This window comes from Zea mays, chromosome 9, assembly GCF_902167145.1.
Source record: "Zea mays cultivar B73 chromosome 9, Zm-B73-REFERENCE-NAM-5.0, whole genome shotgun sequence".
Taxonomy (NCBI): Eukaryota; Viridiplantae; Streptophyta; class Magnoliopsida; order Poales; family Poaceae; genus Zea; species Zea mays.
In genome coordinates this window covers 133,771,345-133,794,223 of record NC_050104.1, presented here as the reverse complement: position 1 = coordinate 133,794,223, position 22,879 = coordinate 133,771,345, and the positions used below count along the sequence as shown (strand labels likewise).

At 45.5% G+C, this 22,879-nt stretch overlaps 1 protein-coding gene across 1 annotated transcript; it reads right to left on the bottom strand.

The window, feature by feature from the left end:
• Positions 1 to 6,020: 6,020 nt before the first annotated feature.
• On the bottom strand, positions 6,021 to 14,178 carry LOC103640304 (inactive beta selinene synthase). The gene is given in 5 exon segments (XM_020544744.2): positions 6,021 to 6,418; positions 6,420 to 6,451; positions 6,453 to 6,841; positions 7,103 to 7,524; positions 14,144 to 14,178. Coding segments are annotated over 5 exon segments (1,125 nt in total). The 3' UTR covers positions 6,021 to 6,171.
• Between the last annotated feature and the right edge of the window lie 8,701 nt (positions 14,179 to 22,879).

Here is a 22,879-nt window from a genome sequence, read left to right as displayed (position 1 = left end):
CACAAGAAGCTTGCTCTTGGAGTCAATAAGCCATCCCTTGTCAGATGGCACGACCGTCTTGGTCATCCAGCTTTTCAAGTCGTTGAAAGAGTCCTTAGAGATTATAATCTTCCACATCAAGTTGAGTCCAATAAAGAGTATGTTTGTGGTCCTTGCCAACAAGCAAAAAGCCACCAGCTTCCATATTCAAAGTCTAGTAGTGTGTCAAATCAACCTCTAGAACTTATTTTTTCTGATGTCTGGGGACCTGCTCCCGAATCTGTAGGCAGATACAAGTATTATGTCAGTTTTGTGGATGATTATAGCAAATTTACTTGGATCTATTTATTGAAATTCAAGTCGGAAGTTTTTAAAAAATTTCAAGAATTTCAGAATCTAGTTGAGCGCTTGTTCAATAGAAAAATTATTGCGGTTCAAAGTGATTGGGGAGGAGAATATGAGAAACTTAACCCTTTTTTCACTAAAATTGGCATCTCTCATCATGTCTCGTGTCCTCACGCTCATCAACAAAATGGGTCTGCTGAAAGAAAACATAGGCACATTGTTGAGGTTGGGCTATCTCTTTTAGCACGAGCATCCATGCCACTAAAATTTTGGGATGAAGCGTTTCTTGCTGCCACTTATCTCATAAATCGTACACCCAGCAAAGTCCTTCAATACTCCACATCTCTAGAAAAACTATTCTTGGTTAAACCAAAATTTTCCTCCTTGCGTATTTTTGGTTGCGCATGTTGGCCTAATCTTCGCCCTTTCAATTTCAGAAAACTTGAATTTCGATCCAAAGAGTGTATTTTCTTAGGGTATAGCAATATGCACAAAGGCTTCAAATGTCTTGAGGAAAATACAGGGCACATCTATATTTCTAGAGATGTTGTTTTTGATGAGAATATCTTTCCCTTCTCTAAATTACATAAAAATGCAGGAGCTAAATTAAGATCTGAAATATTACTTTTACCGCCAGTCTTGCTTCCTAGCCATTTCGGGGGTACGAATATGGATTACGTGACTAATCTTTCTAAGAATCAAGATACTGCGACAAGCTGTTCTGTGCAGATTCCAGCAGAAAAAAGGAGCATGCAAGGTGCCCCTACAAGCAACGTGGGCAACTCTGCAGCATGGGAGCATTATCCACCACTACCAATACGTGTACCAACATGCAGTACGCCACCAGCATGCAGCACGCCATCTGCTCCAATCTGTGCACCGCCTGACAGCTCTCCTGTAAATGTATGTGCACCGCCTGACAGCTCTCCTGTAAATGTATTATCTTCTGCAGCACACCGCTATTTTCTTCACCCACGCGTCCAGAGGATATGCCCAGCATTGCCAGCACAACGCCTGATCAAGCTGGACCTTCTGCGGCACAAGGGGGAGAAATTGAACAAGCAATAGTTCCCATACCGCAAGCTCCAGCAATAGAGAAAAATCCACCGAGGACAAGACTTCAGCATGGTATTCGACAACCCAGAGTTTACACTGATGGTACTATTCGCTATGCTTTTCTTGTCTCTGCTGACAGTGAGCCTAGAAATCTCGAAGACGCTATTGGTAATAAAAATTGGAAGCATGCAATGGATCTTGAATTTAATGCTTTGATTAAAAATAACACATGGCACCTGGTACCTCCATGTAAAGGCAGAAACATTATCGACTGCAAATGGGTCTATAAAATTAAAAGAAAGGCGGATGGCAGTTTGGATAGATACAAAGCTAGACTTGTTGCAAAAGGATTTAAACAGCAGTATGGAGTAGACTATGAAGAAACATTTAGTCCTGTAGTCAAGCCTGCAACCATAAGAACAATTTTGTGTTTAGCTGTGTCAAAAGGATGGTGCTTGAGACAATTAGATGTGAATAATGCTTTTCTTCATGGATATTTAGAAGAAGAAGTTTACATGCGTCAGCCTCCTGGTTATGAAGATAAAACATGCCCTGATTTTGTATGTAGACTAGACAAAGCTATATATGGATTAAAACAGGCACCTCGGGCGTGGTATTCTAGGCTCAGCAACAAGCTTCTTGAATTTGGATTTAAGATGTCTTTATCCGATAACTCCTTATTTTATCTGGATAAAGATGGTGCAAAAATGTTCATTCTTGTTTATGTGGACGGCATAATTGTGGCTAGTGCTTCATCACAGGCTGTCACAACCCTTCTAAGAAAACTTGGAGATGAGTTTGCTCTTAAGGATTTGGGAGATCTGAGTTACTTTCTTGGAATTGAGGTAAATAAAGTTAATGATGGTATAATTCTTACTCAAGGTAAATATGCCAATGATCTTCTAAAAAGAGTTAACATGGCATCTTGTAAATCGGTTAGCACGCCAATGACTGTTGGAGCAAAGTTACATTCGGCTGGTGGTACGTTACTTGGTCAAAATGATGCAACACGGTACAGAAGCATAGTAGGAGCACTTCAGTATTTGACTCTCACCAGACCAGATATTTCTTTTGCAGTAAACAAAGTATGTCAATTTTTACATGCTCCTACAGATGAACATTGGGCTGCTGTGAAGAGAATACTGCGATATATAAAGTCATGCACCAAACTTGGCATCAAAATTGCTAAAACCAATTCTTTACTTGTGAGTGCTTTCTCAGATGCAGATTGGGCTGGTTGTCTTGATGATAGAAGGTCAACCGGAGGATTTGCAGTGTTCTTGGGAACTAACTTAATTTCTTGGAGTGCACGGAAACAACCTACAGTATCAAGATCAAGCACGGAAGCAGAATATAAAGCTGTAGCTAATGCAACAGCTGAAATTATGTGGATTCAAACTTTGTTACGGGAAATTGGGGTTCAAAGCCCTCAACAAGCAAAAATATGGTGTGATAATATAGGTGCCAAATATCTATCCAACAATCCGGTCTTTCATGGTCGAACTAAGCATATAGAGATAGATTATCATTTTGTTTGAGAAAGGGTGGCAAGAAAACTGTTGCACATTGATTTTGTGTCATCTGGAGATCAGGTCGCCGATGGATTCACGAAGCCCTTGCCGGTAAAACAATTAGAAAATTTTAAACACAATCTCAACTTAGCTAAGTTGTGATTGAGGGGGTGTGTTGGAAAATAGAGTTTGTTTAAGTATGTTGCGTAAATATTGGTTTGTTTCCTGACGCACCTCTTCCTGAGGCTAGAAGATAGGAATATAGTTTGTTGAGGTGATAACGCTTGTAACAGAATTGTTGTAATCTCCGGCTTCCTTTGCCTATATTAACATGCAAGCTCGGCAGAGAACAAATGCTAGAGTTTAATCAAAAGGCTTCCGCTCCTCTGATTTCTTTCAGTCCCCGGTGAGGTGTGCGTAGTCTTCGCCATGAAACAGGCAGTAAAATCTTTGCAACTGCTGGGCTCGGCCTCTTCCTCTTGTGTTGTTGTCGCTGTTTTGAGAGGGGTACTCCTGACGGCGAACTGTGTCTCCGGTGGGATGTTGGTTGGCGATAGTGTGCACCTGTTGCTGATTGCGATTGTCCCTACCGGAATCGGACTGCGTCGGCCTGACCCAAGTTCTGCTGGACTGCGGAGTGTCCTTGGGTTTTCTCTAAGATTCGATCTTGCGCTGGTGTAGCTCCTCGGACCTGGCATATTTTTCGAACAATTGGTAGAGCTCTTGCAGGTGTTTGGGCGGGTCTCTGATACAATGAATATACAAGACGCTGGCTCAAAGACCGCTGATTGCATAATGGATTGCTATGTGGTCGTCAACAGATGGCAATTGCGACTTGAGCGTGAGGAACTTTTTGTAGTATTCTCGAAGAGTCTCCTTTTCCTTCTGCTTGCAGAGTGATAGCTCGGCCAATGCATCTGTATGTGGCCTGTATCCTTGGAAATTCAGTAGGAACTTGTCGCGAAGTCCCTTCCATGACTCTATTGAAAGTGGCGGCAGCCTGGTATACCAGGTGAGGGCTGGGCCTTCGAGTGCGATGATGAAGGATTTGGCCATGGTGGTGTCGTCCCCTTCGGATGATGCAACGACGACTTGGTAGCTCATGATGTATTGGGTCGGGTCAGTGCTGTCGTTGTACTTGGGGTAAGTGCCGGCCCGGAAGTTAGCAGGCCAAGGTGACGCTTGGAGCTGCGGAGCGAGCGGACTTCACTCGTCGAGGTAATTGATTCCATGGAAAGCGGTTGCTGGGGGGACGAGGGGGCCACGCTGCGGGTGGAATGGGTTTCCGCCTTGTATGTTTTGTTGGAAGGCGACAGGAGCCGCGAGGGGGCCACGCTGCAGGTTGTAAGGGCCTTCGCCTTGTATAAGTGCGATTTCTTGCTCTAGCTCCCGAGCCTTTTGTTCCTCATCCAGTATCATTTGCCGCACTTTGGCTTGCATGGTGACACGTTGGCGCTTGGCTTCGAGTGTCTCTTTTTTGCTTTTGGAGGTGGTTGTTTTTGATGCGCAGGGCTCGCAGCTTTAGTTGGTCTTCGACCGAGATGCCTATGATCTCGCCATCTTCTATGGTGTCTTCGCCTTCTGGAGGAGCGAAGCCTGGTGGGGGTGCTCGCGGTGCGCCCTTGGAACTACAAGTGCGCACAGTGTCGTCAAGCGTGGGGTTGTCTTGGCGTTGACTCTTACTGTTGACGACGTCATCCTCGAAGGCCTCCTGAAGGGTGTTGTCCGCGAGGGCTTTGCCTTTCTTCTCCGCTAGGAGCGCTGCCTTCGCCGTGTCGTCGATGGAGGCGGCGACCTTCGAACTTGCTCACTTGGGCGCCATCGCGGGATGTTTTCTCGTCGCACCCCACGGTGGGCGCCAAATGTTGGAACTTGCGTATCAGGGGACAACAAAATCCAATAGGAAGAAAAGGGAATGGTTTGATGCCTCTAAATACGAGGCGTTAGGGCAACAGTGTTTTTTTCTTCCGTCCCTTGCATTGGCACAGTGCGGGGGTATTTATAGCTAACTGAGGGACTGCCCGACCCTGTCAAGGACAATTAGACCCTCAGTCACCTAGTTTATCTCCGGAATATTTCCTCACAGGGGTTACAACGTGTCATTACAGCATACTTTAATACAGACGTGGCCCCAACCCGCTCTGCTCACGCGGCAACCTGCGAGCGAGGCCTTACAACATGGGCCGGATTGCACACGGGCCCCTTCTTGCGTTGAGGAAGACAAAGCCTTGTGGTCTTCGCGGCCTCGGTCATCTGGTCTCTGAAGTCCGTGGTGGCCTTCGCCTCGGCTCGTCGGAGCGAAGGGGGCGCTCGGGCCTTCGCATGGGTGACGCCCGCGACCTGGTTGGTAGAGCCTGCTGACGGGGCCTTCGGTCTGTGGAACGTCGATGTGGAAATCCGCGAGCGAGGGGGGCGTGTTCGCCTTTGCCCCAACAGTGATCTTGATTGATTTTCAAACAGAACAAAATTCGAACCTTTCCCTGAAGAAAAACTTGCTGAGGAGGCTGTTGAGGCATGTAATTCCTGGCCATTCTTCAGAGGTACATCCAAATCTCCATGATGTATCATCAGCTAGCCTATCGTTATAATACCACAAATATTTGATTTAATAACAAAAGGTTCAGTGAGATTATTGATCCCCTTTTGATGTGTAGCATGTGACCTGCAAGCATCTGTTCTCAGCAGGGAGGAAATTCTAGAGACAACACTCATGCCTGGTTGTACAATATCATGAAAAATATCTGGATCAGTCCCCACACTGTCACGAGCATTTTTTTTTTCAAAATCTGAATCTATTGCCGGTTTGTTACTAAAAACTGCAGCAGTACTGTGTGATGGCAGCTCACTAGACAAAACCAGCCCACCATGCACACTAATATTGCTAACAGAAAAAATGCAACCAACTTCTAACTGGTCCCCTCTTGATTGAGCAAAGGTTGGAAGGCCACATCAGTGTTGCTGCAGCCTTATTAAGGGCTTGTTCGTTTGTGGGGAATTGCCTCCGGAATCGTTCCAGCTGATCAAAGTTTACATAAATTAGAGAAGCGATTCGGCTAGGATTTGTTCAGCGCCCACAATTCCTAATTAGAGAGCTCAGATAAATTTTCCAAAATCGATAAATAGATCAATCCGTGACTGAAATATGTCTATTGCATATAGCCTCGCATGGCACATTCAGATTATTACAGTCGTTCGCACAAAATATATGGTGTGGCAGCAGTGTTTTACTTTTACACAGTACGTATCGTAGCTTGAACGCCAAAGCAGGTCGTGGATCTTGTCAGGCACACGGCTTGAGGAACAGGGAGGTAACGAGGTCCTTGAGGTTGCTGCCGAAGGTGTAGGCGTCCCTCTTGCCCCCGAGGTATATGATCTCTATGGATCTTGACAGGTCGACCACGGCAACCTTGAACGCCGGCAGCATGGCGGGGTCCATCTCCATGCACGCCTGGTTGATCTTCCTCCATGCATTCTCTGTCATGTTGGCGATGAACGCAAAGGCCTCCTCTCCTGTGGCGCCATACTCAGCACTCGTGCGCGTTGGCTACGTCCTTCTTGTTATTACCTGCAGATTTCTCTAAGCTCTCTGAGATGGAGCGACCTAACCAGCTCAAATTCTAGCCTGGCGAGCTCGAGGATCTGAGCATCATGTCCCTCCTCCTCCTGCCCGTACTCAGCAATGTAGTGCATGCTCTCTAGTCGCCGTGAGAAGCGGGGAAGAGGGATGTCAAAGCTGCGAGACACCTGCTCCACCATCGGCGACCTGAGCTCACCAATCATGGCCTCAACAAGGTGGCTCCTAGCAAAGGCGATGGCGTCATCAAGGACCTTCTCTTCAGGGGTCACCGCCATGTGGGCTGCGTTATACAAACTCAGGAGCCCCCTCGGGTTGCTGCATAGTAGACTCTTGCTGAAACTACCCTTATCATCCCGGAACTTGTCGAACACATCTGCATGTGATGTGACACATTCATTTCTTGTAAATAAACAGCATATACAACAAGAATACCCTATTTTATTTTATTTGAAAATAGGTCATTATTTAAAGGTTCTATTCATTTTGAACTAACATTATTTAAGTGTTCTAGCTTTTTTGAAGTGATATTTGGATCGTAATGCATTACCACACCTAAGTGTGACATGAATAAATTCTAATTAAAAACATCAATTAACAAGATAACGAAAGGTCGGTGATTTTAACTCGTATGTACCTGCGGACACCCAGAGGCCATGTTGCCTGAGTACGAGGAACCGAACAGCGACAGTATGGAGGTCGTCACAGCTGCCAAACTCCCCCTCTTCGTCTTCGTGGACAGATCTTAAAGCTGTGGCGATCTCCTCACGGAAACAGTGATCTATGCCGAGGTGTACAACTGCGTCCACCAGCATCGCCGCGTCGATGGCGCTCATGGCCGCAGCCTCAAACTTCTTGCGCACTTCTCCCTTGAGAAAGTTTGCCCTCTCTCCCATCTGCTCCTCAGACTCCTCCTGTGAGAACGACGGGGAGGTGTAGGTCACAAAGAAGTCGCCCCACACGCTGGGTTCAAAGGCGCCGTGGCACGCAGCGGCGGCAACTGCGGTGCCGTCGGCCTTGCTTTGTTGGTTCACACGAGGCAGAGGGCACCATCCATGTCTGCTACTCCTATAAGCTACCTTACTAACTGTTGCTGCTAGCTAGCTAGCTTGCTTGCTGCGACCTGTTATTACCACTACCGGAATCCGAGGCTTTGCCGAGTGTGGGCTTCTTTGCCGAGTGCCTTTTGTCGGGCACTCGGCAAAGAAAGCTTTGCCGAGTGCCGCTCTCGGTACAGTTAGGCACTCGGCAAAGACAACTTTGCCGAGTGTCAAACACTCGGCAAAGGGGGCTCTCGGCAAACGGCCGTCAGCGACCGTCCCAAAGCTGACGGTTGTTAGTCTTTGCCGAGTGTCCGCCGTTGGCTCTCGGCAAAGATGTTCTGTACCGAGTGTCACATAGCAGGCACTCGGCAAAGCATACTTTGCCGAGTGTCATAACTGGACACTCGGCAAAGTATATTTTTATTTTTTTTATTTTTTGCAACCAAACTTTTTGTGGTGTGTTCCTACACTATGTATACCTACATGTATCATTTGTGGACAATTTTAACAGAGTTTTCAATCGTTAGTAGATTTAGTTCGTTTATTTGAATTTCTTCGGAAAATTTAGATTTGAACTGTAGGTCACTCGAAACTTGGAAAACCGTGCATGCAAAAATGATATTCATGTTACTTAGCATAAGTTACGACCGATTCCAGGAGCGGACCGGAAACTTCGAGCAACATGCTCACTAAACATGGCCGTGAACTTGCCATACACATGTTTAAAAATTGTATAAAACACAAACAAAGTCAGAAAATCCTGAAACTTGTTCACGTGTCATGATATCATATGTACAGGCTGCGATAAAAATTTTAGAATGTTTGGAGAAAGTTGTGGGACACTATGTGTAGAAACCTAAGAGAACTACACATGAAATCATAGATATTGTTCCGGCTCCTCAGCAGGACGTCTCAGGTTCTGGCTCCTCAGGTTCGAGGAGTATCTACCTGCGAGGTCCCGCGAGCCTCCCTAAGCGACCCATACTTCGTGACAGACGTCCGCTGATACGACCCGATGGAGAGAGGTAGGTAACTTTAGATATTGTTGCTGCCTTTTCATATTATATGTTCAAATTAATAATAGAAACTAATACTTCATCTTAATCACTTGGACAGGTCTTGGATGGTTTTGGAGACTGCAGGGGGTCACGGCCGCAACCCCAATGGCATCCTGGGCCTTCTATGCCGGGAACACTTCCCTGGACTTGTCGAGTACGCCGGAGTGACGAGCCCAGCATACACCTTCGACCACTACGCCGTCGCCCCCGATGCAGTAGATCGGGACGGCAGACAATTCAACAACAAGGCGGAGCGGGTGAAGCAAGAGCTGTGGGTAAGTCTTCATCGCACTATATTGTTTAATAAGTCGCATTTGTTGCATATTCTTGAAATAATGTATGGATACATCGTCTTTGTGTATGTAGGATTTCTTCAGGTGCGATGCTGGATATGAGGCCAGGGCGGATGTGGTGTCTACGACATGCTGTAAGAAGCTCGTCGTGGACATGCACTACGAGGCGCGCATCCAGGCCATCGTCACTTACCACGGCTCCGTCCTTGGGGAGAAGGTGAACAAGAAGGATGCCCGAACCATGTCGTTGACTCCGGACCAGTACTTGCAGGTAAATACAAAACTTTATTATTGGTACTAAATATGCTTATTTTTTCTTCTGATATGCTGTGTACTTATATTTTTTTAGATGATTCCTCATTGGTGTGCCGCGCATCCTGAGTGCTGGGAGCAGATGGTGCAGAGGTGGTGCTCGGCTGAGTGGGATGAGGCGCACAACGCTAGCCGGGAACGGCGTTTGCTGATGCAAGGTCCCTCCCACCATCAAGGCAGCCGCAGCCTGGGCAAATACGCGGAAGCATGGGTACGCGCTCTTTTTTATTTAGGTATATAACTTTCGATTAGACATGATTTCTAACCATCTCGTTGGTTTTCTCGCAGTCGGCGGCACATGGTGGCGCGCCTTGCTCCACGTTCTCGGCATATGCCATGGCCCACAAGGGGAAGGCGACGTCCGACGTCACCTACAACCCGGATGACGGGCCCGAGGCGTACACCAACCCCGCCATCCACAGCCGACTCAGTGAGTACACCGCCATGGCCAAGGAGGTCCATGGGCCAGATTACGATCCGAGGACCGAGGACATCGACGGAGATGTCCTCATGAGGGTCGGAGGAGGCAAGAGGCATGGGCGGTACTGGATTGCCGACGGGGCAATCGACTCGTCCTCCACTCCCACTCTCTCTCAGGTGCGAGCAAGGAGCACGAGCGCGAGCCCAGCCATACGACCTCGGCAGGACACCTCACAGCATCGTATCCAGCAACTCCAGGTTATTCCTTATCTATTCATCGTTCATTGATTTTTATATATCTTCTCTTTGCATTATCGTAACATTAGGGCGAAATATTACAGACTCAGCTAGATGATGAGAGGAGGCAACGTGAGGAGCTAGAGAAGAGGATGGCGGAGATGTTCGCGTACATGCAGAGCCTTGGCGCCGCACAGGGTCATGCTCCACCACCTCCGTTGTTCCCTGCAGCTGACCCTACAGAGTTCACTACTCCTGTGAGTATCAAAATTTTAGTACTGCATGATATATATTCATATGTTCTCACACATACAATCTCTTCTCTGTGCAGGGTCAATCGGCGGCGTCGAACAACCCTCATGCTTCGTCCAGCCCTTCGCCGAACCAGTCCAGATGCCCACCTCGTTGATGATTTGTTTTGTGATGATCCAGACTTACCTTTATGAGTGTTGGTGATGTTAGTTACACTTTATCTTATGAGATACTTGGTGATGTTAGTGATGATGCAGACTTGTATCTGTTTTGTGATGATCCTGACTTTAGTGTGATCTGTTTTGTGAGACTTTGTGATATATATGGTGTTGATGATAAATGTGTTCATTCTGTGATGTGCTTGATATATAATGTGATGTGAATGATATATATCTTTTGTTTGTTTGGATGGAACAACAAAAGCAAATAAAAAAGGGACATCCTGGTCACTTTGCCGAGTGTAACACTCGGCAAAGGGTGGCTTTGCCGAGTGCTATGACCATGGCACTCGGCAAAGAAGGGAACCTGGGAACCGGTAAAGACATCTTTGCCGAGTGCTGACAGTGGCACTCGGCAAAGAAGGAAACCTGGGAACCGGCAAAGATATCTTTGCCGAGTGCTTTTGCCAAGACACTCGGCAAAGATACTGGCAAAGGGGCCCACTGGAGGGTTCTTTGCCGAGTGCCAGGCCACCAGACACTCGGCAAAGAAACCTTCTTTGCCGAGTGCCACTAGGGCTCTCGGCACAGGGACTGGCTGTGGGGTCCACTGGACCAGTCTTTGCCGAGTGTCGCCGTAGGCACTCGGCAAAGGATCCGTCACCGTTACTTGGCGCCGTGACGGTGACTTTTCTTTGCCGAGTGCCAAATGGCACTCGGCAAAGACTTTGCCGAGTGCCCGACAAAAAGTACTCGGCAAAGAAGCTGTTGCCGATGTACAGTTCGCCGAGCGTTCTTTGCCGAGTGTTACACTCGGCAAAGCCTTTGCCGAGTGTAAAATAGCCTTTGCCGTGTGTTTAGAACACACGGCAAAGAAGCTGATTCCGGTAGTGTACTCTTCGTAGATCGATCGATCTCTATTTATAGAGCATGCAACCGAGTTGTGCAGCTATATAGATCTTATCGTCCACAAATTAAACACAGGAGCCAACATCATATCGTCGGTCCTGATGGCACCATTGCAAACGTGATGCGGAAATGTGCAACACTACGTTTTTTTCGACCATTCATTACAACAAACAACAGCTACACGGGCTGTTCAATAAGGAACCGGAAAAAACACCATATATTGGAATATAGAAATCTAAGCACAAATGCTGTTTATAGATCCCCATCCATCGTGTCGAAAATTCCACATCACCAACACCTCTACGTTGCAGCATGTAGTTGTTGGCGTCGATCGGAACGCCAATCATTGCGAGATATATTGGTGGCAGGGGTGCTCTCTGCGATAGCGCGGACGGTCCGCGGCCTAGGACCAAACGGTCTGCGACCTGCGGCAGGAGCGGGTTCTTCTCCGCATCGAAGCCACACGGTCTGCGCCTGGTGGCATGATAGTCAGCGTGTGCATAGAGACGGCGATGTTCGCCAACAGCACCTGGATCTGACCCTCAAGGAGGGACCCGTCAGGGAGGAGAGATCCTAGGATTTTTTTTGTTTTGGGATCGACAGCACACCCAAGACGCCTTCAGACGACATAGAGCCGAAGAGACGTGAAATCAGGGATGTTAAGGCTAACTTACTGCTACTCCTAGGACACGAAAATTAGAAGAACGACAATAGATTGATTGGTTGTTCAATCGGTCGTACCCCTTCAAATATATAAGGGTGGGTCTAGACCCGTTCCTAAGCGTTTTCCAACAGCTCTCATAAGTTTAGATGGATAAACACACGCGGAGAAATGTGCTTAACCGCCTGATCTAATCCTATCGCAGACCATCCGCGCCTATGGATAGACCGTCCGGTCGTGCCCAGTGCCATAAATGGTGATCAATACATCCCCCATGCCTTTTGGGAGAGTTGAGAGAACCAAAAGCACTAGTGCAGGATGGAATCAACTCGATATGTCAACACCGATTTTTCTAACCATCTTGCCACATATTAGGATGATATTATTGCTTCAAGAAACGACCAATTAGCTCCTTGGGTAGGTCCTCACCTTGTAAAGTTGTAACATGCATATATACATTACCAACTATTACATGTGAGCTTTTGTAAGAGCCTTCCCAACTTGGTGAATATTTGTCGAACTTCCAGTCCTTGCTTCTTAGTGGTAAGATGGTCTTCCATATTAGATCTCCAACTTGAAATGATTTAACCTTGACCTTCTTGTTGTAAGCCTTGGCAACCATGATCTTGTCTTTCTCAATTTCTCCTAGAGCCACCAAAAACTTGTGGTGCCCCACAACCCAAATAAGCAAACGGATTGGGCCAGTAATACGAATTCATTGCCGTACCACCCCACACTTGAGTAGAACAACATATCGGCGATGGATAGACCAGGAAGCACCATGCCATCACGGGAGAAGGATGACCAGGCAATCTTGGTTGCACCACCTTTTGGGCCGGTTTAATCGGCCTTTGCTTTCACATAGATCGCCTTTTTGACTTTGTTTGTTTTATTGACCAGTTATGTGGAACGACCTTCTTCTTCATATACTTAGCAAGAAGCTGATCAAAAGTATGGCCGACTCTGCTGAGTCGGTCAGACGTCTTGGAAGTGTTTTGTTTCCTAGTACCTATTTTGGATTGTTGTGGTCTGACGGTCTGAGGTTGCTGCTGCTTCTAGTCATCTGTAGGTCGTCCGACCATCATAGTTGGACTATCTGCGCCTATCCCGGACTATCCGGCCTTAGTGCCTGGACCGTCTGGCGTACGCAAGACACCGTGATTGGGTGTCCTATCGTGTTTGCCCCCGACGCCTCTAATCTTTCTTTTGTTCGAAGTCTTCCGAGTAACCACTCTGTGTGACATATTTGGAATGCGAGGATCACCAATGATGATATTTTTACCTTTGCCTTTATCGACTGCACATGGCCAAAACCTAGTTTTTTTTGCTCGTCGGCTCTAATGTGCTGACAGAGATGGGTAGCCTATTGATCTTCGTCTCTTCAAATCTCAACCGACCTTCATTTATTGCCGATTGTTATTGTTGACGGAATACATTACAATCATTGGTATTATTAAGAAAAGAGCCATGTCATTTACAATATGCACACCCTTTCAATTCTCCGGGGAATTGTATGTGAAATTATATGTGAAATTTAATGTGAAATTTAATGTATGTGAAATTTAATGTATCGGGGAATTGTATGTGAAATTTAATGTTACCATTTTTAAGTAACTCATCGAATATTCTATCACACTTAACAACAACATTAAATGTGAACTTCACTTTCCCCTTTTATGTTGAGTGCAGGTGAGAGTGAGCAGAAAATTTATCTTTAGTAGGCCAAATAAACTCAGCGACACGTGACCCTTTTGACTAATGTCCTGAGCTTTTATCGTCGTGATATTTATCCTATGGCTCAGGTGGCCGGCTATATTTATGCCGGCATTTTGTACTATGCCGATCACAGGTGGCTTCCGGTGCTCTGGACGGTCCGACCTATGAAGTCTGACAGTCTGCGAGCAGACCAGACGGTCTGGTACTATTTTCGGACTGTCCATTCGCGTCGGGCAATGCCTGCAACCCTTGTGATGGGATATGTGCGACTTCGGACAGTCCGGTGTAGGGTACCGAACAATCTGACGGAAGGCCAGACGGTCCGAGATCATGTGTGGACGGTCCGGCCGTGCTAAGAGCCGATTTACCATATAACAAGGATGGCGGTAATTGTTCTCCTGTATATGAGCCCATCGGCATACCATAATATGGCTACGATTAAGAAAATCTCTTTGTTGCCAATGTGTTTAGCGCAGTTGTTTTGGTGCTCAATTCATGTGATAAAAAAATTATGTGTGTGAGTTTTTCTGATGGATGTGTCATCTTCTCTATATCCTTCAAGATACTTTCAATCCAATTATCAAAAGAAATTTTAATAGATTGAATATCATCGGCTCACTTGGCATCACATACCGTGGGGAGCTGCTGCTGCATGACTGGTATGTAATCGACCTTTATTTCTCTCTCCTGGACGACCTTCTAGAGGCGATCTTCCCTGAAGTGCGAGAGGTACCACTTCTTCGCCATCTTGAGCACATGATCTTTTTGTCGCTAGATCTCCTCGTCTAGCTTCTTCATGTCATCTTCTAATTTCTTATGCTCAGTGTTGGGAACTTGTTCTCAAATGCTATGAATTAAGAACAAGGCAATATAGAATGTTAAATGTTAAAGTCCTCCGTCCGCTGAAGCATTATTTCCCTGAGGATTTAATGAGCTTCGGACAAAGGTCATGGATGATAAATCACGAAGGTCCTACCTTCGTGTTCAGAAATAAAACAATGCAAAATGAAATATGAAATATAAACCGTTAAAGAATATCAAAAATAAATAATATTACTTATTTAATTTATAATATAAACTGAAATATTAGAACATGATGTTTAATTTCATTTATACCTTTGCCTTGGCATAAAACAATAATTCCAGAGTAATGCGTTTGCAATTACAGGATTGCGTGAACAGTAAAGGAGTATTGTTCACTATTTATAGGCACAGGATGCAGCCTGAAAGAAATTACAATCATACCCCTTACAAAAGATTACAATTATGACTCAGACCCTTATGGACTAAAAAGTCATTCCATCTTTAAGTCGGTTCGATCCTTCATCTTCGGATACGCTATAATACCAAAGCTTCATGAGCGGTAACTTCGGTATCACGTATAAACAGGTTTTGCCGAAGGTGTTTCCTCCTGCAGGGCCTTCGGCGACGAAGCATGGTCCCAACAGTAGCCCCTTCACGGTGCTAGATCGTTTTTCGTAACGAGCTTGATCCATGAAAAAAGTCTCTTAGGCTTCGGGAAGCCGAAGGTCCGAAAAACACCTTCCCTGAGCTCGTTGCCGGGAAACGATACAACTTCCGAGCGCGAAGCGGTCCCACCATGCAGGTTCACCTTCTCGGGTTTTGTGGCCCACCGTTCAGTGGGTGCGAGCGACTGTTTGTCCGGTGTAAAAGACTTTAAAGATTCACCTTCTTACCTGCAGCACTATATAAACAGACGGGTAGGTGTGAAGTTACCACAGCATTCATTGCTATTACACTATTTTGCTGCCAAAAATTTAACCATAGCCGAAGCTTGACTTTTGCATTCGAACAAAGCACCACTTTGGATTCTGCTTCGTCACAAGAAAAGATTCGGAAAAAAGGTTATTAATTTCCAAAAAACTTCCAAGAAATTTATAATCAAATGGCCAGAGTACGCTCCACTGTCAGGGTTGAGCGTGATGGAGATGAGACCGAAGCCACTGAAACTGTTCCGATTTCCGAAGCAATGAGGCGTTCTGGGCTAGTTTCATCAGAGGACGCACCTGCTGCCGAAGCAACACAAGCTGATGTTGAAGAAGTTGGTTCTGAAGATGGGTACAGCTGCGGGGTGCCAAGTAAACCTAGTCATCTGGACTTTGGAAAGTCCACCATTTCTGAAGCTGATCTTCCTAAAATGGTGAAGCTGGGTTATTTTAGTGAGGCCAAGAAGGAATTAATTCGTTTTGGTGGAGAAGAAACTATCCCAAAGCCAGGAAAGGATGAGGTAGTAGTCTTCAAAAGTTTTCTTAAAGCTGGTTTAAGGTTCCCCCTAAACAGGATGATTGCTATTGTACTGAAGAAGTTTGGGATTTACCTTCATCAGCTGACCCCTAATGCTATCCTTAGGTTAAGTGTTTATATTTGGGCCCTTCGTAGCCAGGGAGTGGAACCGTTCGGTGAAGGTTTCTGCCGAGTTCATGAATTACACTACCAGACTAAAGCCAGAGGAGATGGTCTGCACGAGAATTTTGGTTGCTACAACTTTGCTTATCGCAAGACTACGAAGTTTCCAGTGATAAGCTACCGAAGCAATGGCCAGTCGGATGGAAGTCTGAATGGTTTTATGTTAAAGTTGATGAAGATGAAGATAAATTGGTCCAGAGTCCGCTGGAACTGACCTTCGGAGAGACGAGGCCCCGATGCAACATGATAATGGGGAGCCCGAGTCAGATTGCTTTGGCTGAATTTCGAGTGATTTCAGATCATATTGGCACTAGAGACTTAGTGCAGGAATTTTTGGCTTTTAAAGTGTTCCCAACACTGAGGGAGTGGGAAATGCCGAAGCTAGAGAGAGAAAAGAAGAAGGGAGAACTTGTTCGATTGCCTTATCACTATAAATTTAAGAAACATTTTAAAGCACCTTGCCAAGAGTGGTTGGACACAATTGAGGTTATGTGCAACGAGATCCTCGGCAACTACTCTAAGAAAGAAGATCAGTTAATGATCGCGGCCTTAGGCACTCGTCCGAAACGAAGATTGAATCGGGTGCTGGATGCCTTGAATTTTGATTACCCTGATTATGAGCAACTGGGCAGAGATGCCGAAGGCCAGAAAAGAAAAAGGATTGCCAGCGTCCTTGATAAAGAAGGCACCAAATTGGCTAAAAAGGACAAAGAGATTTCTAAGAAAAGGAAACTGAGCCCTGAGCCGAAGATAGCTGCTCCAAAGAAAAGAAAAGCTGCATCCCCAAAACCGAAGATGCCAACCCGAGAGGAGGAAGCTCCTGCAACACCTTCTGCTGCTGAAGTGGAAGAGATTCTAAAGGTAATGACTGAACCTTTGCCTATCAAGCTAAGTCCGCTGGCGCCAGAACTGATGAAGTTTTTTCAGAAGGAAAAAGAACCTTCGGCAACAGAAAGTCCCGCTAAGCCGAAAAAACGGAGAATTATCCAAGTGGCCGATGTCATTCATCAGACACCGCCACCGACATCGGCATCAAAAATACCATTTATTGAAAGCGCTATCACTGCCGAAACGACAGCCACCAGAGCCGAAACTACCGGAGCCGAAGCCACCGGAGCAACCACCGAAGCCGAAGCCACCGGAGCCGAAACCGAGACCACCGAAGATCCTAATCTAGAAACCACACTTGGTGATATTGATAACATTCTTCTGAAAATGGCTGAAGAAGAAGTTGCTGCGGTCGCGGTGGACGTGGCGATTGAGAAAGGAAAAGAGCAAATTGAAGACACTTTGGAAGAAGAAAACTTTAATTTTCAAGATATACTTGGACAAGAATTATCAGAAACTGAAAAAGAAGAGTTAAAGAAATATGCTATATCCTGTGGATACAAACCAGGGTCTCTACTGTTTGGCGGAGTCAATGAAGGAAAACTAAGATGCCTTCGGAATCGAACCAAGGCCAAGGTTGTTGGAACTTTCTCAAAGAGCGTTGGCCTGCCGAAGATTGAAGCGGACCTCTGCAGGTACCAGTGACAGCATATCGCCGGTAGCTTGCTCTATGCTAATTTCAAGGTAAAAACTCTCAACTTTTCTCACGAAGTTTGTTTTGGCAGAGTATATTGCTAAGTAAAGTGCTGAGGATGCAACAAGATCTTGAGGACAAGAAAAACGAAGCTACCATCAAAGATCTAGAAAACAAAGTCCAAAATTATGAAGCTGCTTTGAAGAAAAAGGACTTCGTCATTCAAGACCTTGAAAACAAAGTTAAAGATCACGAAGCTGCCTTGGAAAAGAAAGACTTCGTCATCCACTGTGTGGAAGGTTCACTTGGTGAAGCTCAAGCCGAAATTGACAAATTGAACAGCGAATTACTTATAAAATCAGAAAAATCTGAGCAAGAAAAGAAGAATCTCGAAACAAGTCTCAAGACCGAAATTGAGAAGAATTCAAATTTGCAGAAATCATTGAAGGAGCTTCAGGAAAAATGCTTAGACTTTGGCAACCGATGCGTGCAGCGGCTGAAGGATGTGTTTTACTCAATTGGAGTCAGCTCTGATAAGTTTACACCTTCAGCTGAAAACCTGCCAAGCACCTTTGAATATATTGAGGGCGAAGTTGATGCACTTGACGAAGTTATCGCTGGGCATGCCGATTTCTGCGCCCTGTTAGCTTCTCGAGGCACGACTACTGCTTTCCTGAAGGCTGGCTGCACGCACGAGAAAATTGTAAATAGGCCAAACTTCAGTTTGTCACCGGCAGATTTGGTTGACATCCCCAGCCTAGCCCGAAGCATAGGAAATAGGTTTATGACCCAGATTTGGATAAACGACGGGCAAAAATGGCTGGTGACGAAGCTCGGAGCCACCTTAAACCAGTGAGAAACTTATACTTGTTACTTTTACCTTCTCCTTGAATTCTGCGCCTTTCTCATTCCGTTTTAATATGTACAGGATGATGAAGCTGAAGAATGACGAGCTGAAGCTTAACAGATGCTCCGAAAGACTTTTCTGCATAAGATTCTAGAGAAATTTTTGTAATATAATTGTAAAGAAACTTATGTAAATTTATGCATACCTTGTAATACATCTTTTCCGCTTTATCCGTGTACAATCTGCTTTGCTGTGGACGAAATTTTATTTTTGAGCCGAAGGCGAAAAACACCTTCCCTTCTTTTTGTACACAACGAAGCATGGAAATTTCTTCTTTCTCCGAAGCTTTATCCTCATAGCCGAAGCATCTGCCTTTCTGTATGATATGATGATAATGATCCTATGTATGTCTAAATGAATGTTTATGAATGCAAATGTCATGATGTAATGTATCGTGCAAATGAATATCCGAATATATATATTCAAAACCATAATCATAGCCTTCATTCCCTTAGGAATGACTCAAATCTTTTTGCCGCTTATTTTTCGGCTTCACCGTTTACTTTTCGGTGTATCAGCGCTGACTTTTCGCTGTAAGCCTCCCTTAGGAGCTTCTTCGCCTTTTACTTCGGCGGGATCAACGTTTATTTTTCGTTGTAAGCCTCCCTTAGGAGCTTCTTCGCCTTTTACTTCGACGGAATCAACGTTTATTTTTCGCTGTAAGCTCTGCAATCCCTTAGGAACGACTTTTGAGCTTCTCCCTGTTTTCTTTTCTTTTTCCTTTGCACTCGATGGTGCATTCTCAGCTTTTACATTTACATCTTTGGGGGATATTGTTCTTATAGGATTGAAATAAGAAAATGAAAAATTACATGTTGTGGCCCCATTAAAAACCTTTCTCCCCCTTTGGAAAGGAAAAGGGTGCCACAAGAATAGAAAAAAAATACATCAAGCTAAACATAATATCGCCGAAGCTCATCCGCATTCCATGATCTAGGAATGTGAGAGCACCTAGAGGGGGGGTGAATAGGTGATCCTGTGAAACTTGAAAACTTAAGCCACAAAACTTGGTTAATCGTTAGCACAATAATTGCCAAGTGGCTAAAGAGATGTCTTTAGCAAAACACAATAACCACAAGAGAACAATCACAGAGATGACACAGTGGTTTATCCCGTGGTTCGGCCAAGACCAACGCTTGCCTACTCCACGTTGTGGCGTCCCAACGGACGAGAGTTGCACTCAACTCCTCTCAAGTGATCCAATGATCAACTTGAATACCACGGTGTTTTGCTTTTCTTTTCCTATCCCGTTTGCGAGGAATCTCCACAACTTGGAGCCTCTCGCCCTTACACTTTTGATGTTCACAAAGAATCACGGAGTAAGGGAGGGATGAGCAACTCACACAAGACTCACAAATCAGAGCAACAACACGCACACAAGTCGCAACAAGAGCTCGCAACACAACCCAATGAGTTCACAACTCCACAAGAGCTCTATATGCTATCACAAAGAAACAAATGCGCGGAATCGATGACTTGGTGCTTAGGAATGTTGTAAGTATGCTTGATGTGCTCCTCCATGCGCCTAGGGGTCCCTTTTATAGCCCCAAGGCAGCTAGGAGCCGTTGAGAGCAATCTGGGAAGGCAATTCTTGCCTTCTGTCGTCTGGCACACCGGACACTGTCCGGTGCCAGATTTCTTTCCTTAAATGGCGAAGCCGACCGTTGGCAGACTTGGAGCCGTTGGCGCACCGGACATGTCCGGTGCACACCGGACAGTCCGGTGCCCCCTTCTAGCCGTTGGCTCGGCCACGTGACCCGCGCAGATCGCGCGGCCGACCGTTGGCTCACCGGACAGTCCGGTGAATTATAGTCGTACGTCGCCGGTGAATTCCCGAGAGCGGCCACTTCGCTCGAGCCAGCCTGGCGCACCGGACACTGTCCGGTGCACCACCGGACAGTCCGGTGCTCCTAGACTCAGCAGAGTCTTGGCTGCTCGAGCCAAGACATTTCCAATTGGATTTTTCCTGTTTCTAGTACTTAGACACAATACATTAGTCTCTAAAACAATGTACTAAGTCTGAGAAACATACCTTTATCCTTGGTTTGTTCTTTGTCCACCATTTTACATTTAAGCACTTGTGTTAGACACTAAATCACCAAAATACTTAGAAATGGCCCAAAGGCACATTTCCCTTTCAATCTCCCCCTTTTTGGTGATTTATGCCAACACAATATAAAGCTAGTAGAACAAGTATAAAATCAATTCAACTAAGAACTCAAAGTTGTTTTGAATCAAATTTGACATATATGGATCACTCTATGCCACCACTTGGTTTGTTTTTGCAAATCAAACTCAAATTCCTTTCTCTAAGTCAAATCCACTTGTAGAGACATAAAGAGAGGTTTTCCAAAGAAATTTGATCAAGGATTTCAAAAACTCCCCCTTTTCCCATAATCAACACTTCTCCCCACAAGAGGCCAACTTTTGACATAAGAGACAACAAAAGAGTTTTGACAAACCAAAAGCTCTAATCTACTATTTTCAAAATTTCTCAAGTGGTAGCTGATCCATCTATTGCTTTGGCCTTTATTTTCTCCCCCTTTGGCATCAAGCACCAAAACGGGATCAATCTTGGCCCTTGAACCCCATTGCCTCACCAAAATCTTCAATAAGAATACAAAGACAATAAGAGTACATAAGATGAACTTGGAATAAGTTACCCTCTCATCGGAGTGCAGTGGAAGTCTTTCATGGTCCAAGTCCACCTTTTCCCTTTCAAGCCTCCTTTGAGACTAAAACAAGCAAACTCAAGCACATGGTTAGTCTCAAATGGTCAAGTTGTAACACATCTCCCCCTAAACATGTGCATCACTTTGCAACGGACTTGTGAGGTCCAGGGAGTGTTTGTACAACTTGATCACCATTACTAAGCAACGAAATACATAAGGAACATGATCAAAAGCATAAGCACATGTATGCTATAAATCAATCCAAGTTCCGCGAATCTAAGAAATTTAGCTCACTACGCAACCTGCAAAAGGTCTTCTCATCTAGAGGCTTGGTAAAGATATCGGCTAGCTGGTTCTCGGAGCTAACATGGAACACTTCGATATCCCCCTTTTGCTGGTGGTCTCTCAAAAAGTGATGCCGGATGTCAATGTGCTTTGTGCGGCTGTGTTCAACAGGATTTTCCGCCATGCGGATAGCACTCTCATTATCACATAGGAATGGGACTTTGCTCAGATTGTAGCCAAAGTCCCTGAGGGTTTGCCTCATCCAAAGTAGTTGCGCGCAACACTGTCCTGCGGCAACATACTCGGCCTCAGCGGTGGATAGGGCAACGGAGGTTTGTTTCTTAGAATTCCATGACACCAGGGACCTTCCTAAGAATTGGCACGTCCCCGATGTACTCTTTCGATCGACCTTACATCCAGCATAGTCGGAATCTGAATATCCAATTAAGTCAAAGGTAGACCCCTTTGGATACCAGATCCCGAAGCAAGGTGTAGCAACCAAATATCTAAGAATTCGCTTCACTGCCACTAAGTGACACTCCTTAGGATCGGATTGAAATCTAGCACACATGCATACGCTAAGCATAATATCCGGTCTACTAGCACATAAGTAAAGTAATGACCCTATCATTGACCGGTATGCCTTTTGATCAACGGACTTACCTCCTTTGTTGAGGTCGGTGTGTCCGTCGGTCCCCATCAGAGTCTTTGCGGGCTTGGCATCCTTCATCCCAAACCGCTTCAGCAAGTCTTGTGTGTACTTTGTTTGAGAGATGAAGGTGCCGTCCTTGAGTTGCTTCACTTGGAACCCAAGGAAGTAGTTCAACTCGCCCATCATCGACATCTCGAATTTCTGCGTCATCACCCTGCTAAATTCTTCACAAGACTTTTTATTAGTAGAACCAAATATTATGTCATCGACATAAATTTAGCACACAAAAAGATCACCATCGCAAGTCTTAGTGAAAAGAGTTGGATCGGCTTTCCCAACCTTGAAAGCATTAGCCATTAAAAAGTCTCTAAGGCATTCATACCATGCTCTTGGGGCTTGCTTAAGTCCATAGAGCGCCTTAGAGAGCTTACACACGTGGTCGGGGTACCGTTCATCCTTGAAGCCAGGGGGTTGCTCTACGTACACCTCCTCCTTGATTGGCCCATTGAGGAAAGCGCTCTTCACATCCATTTGGTACAACCTGAAAGAATGGTGAGCGGCATATGCTAGCAAGATACGAATTGATTCTAGCCTAGCCACAGGAGCAAACGTCTCCTCAAAATCCAAACCTGCGACTTGGGCATAACCTTTTGCCACAAGTCGAGCCTTGTTCCTCGTCACCACCCCGTGCTCGTCCTGTTTGTTGCGAAACACCCACTTGGTTCCCACAACATTTTGCTTGGGACGAGGCACCAGTGTCCAAACTTCATTGCGCTTGAAGTTGTTGAGTTCCTCCTGCATAGCCAACACCCAGTCCGGATCTAGCAAGGCCTCTTCTACCCTGAAAGGCTCAATAGAAGAGACAAAGGAGTAATGCTCACAAAAATTAA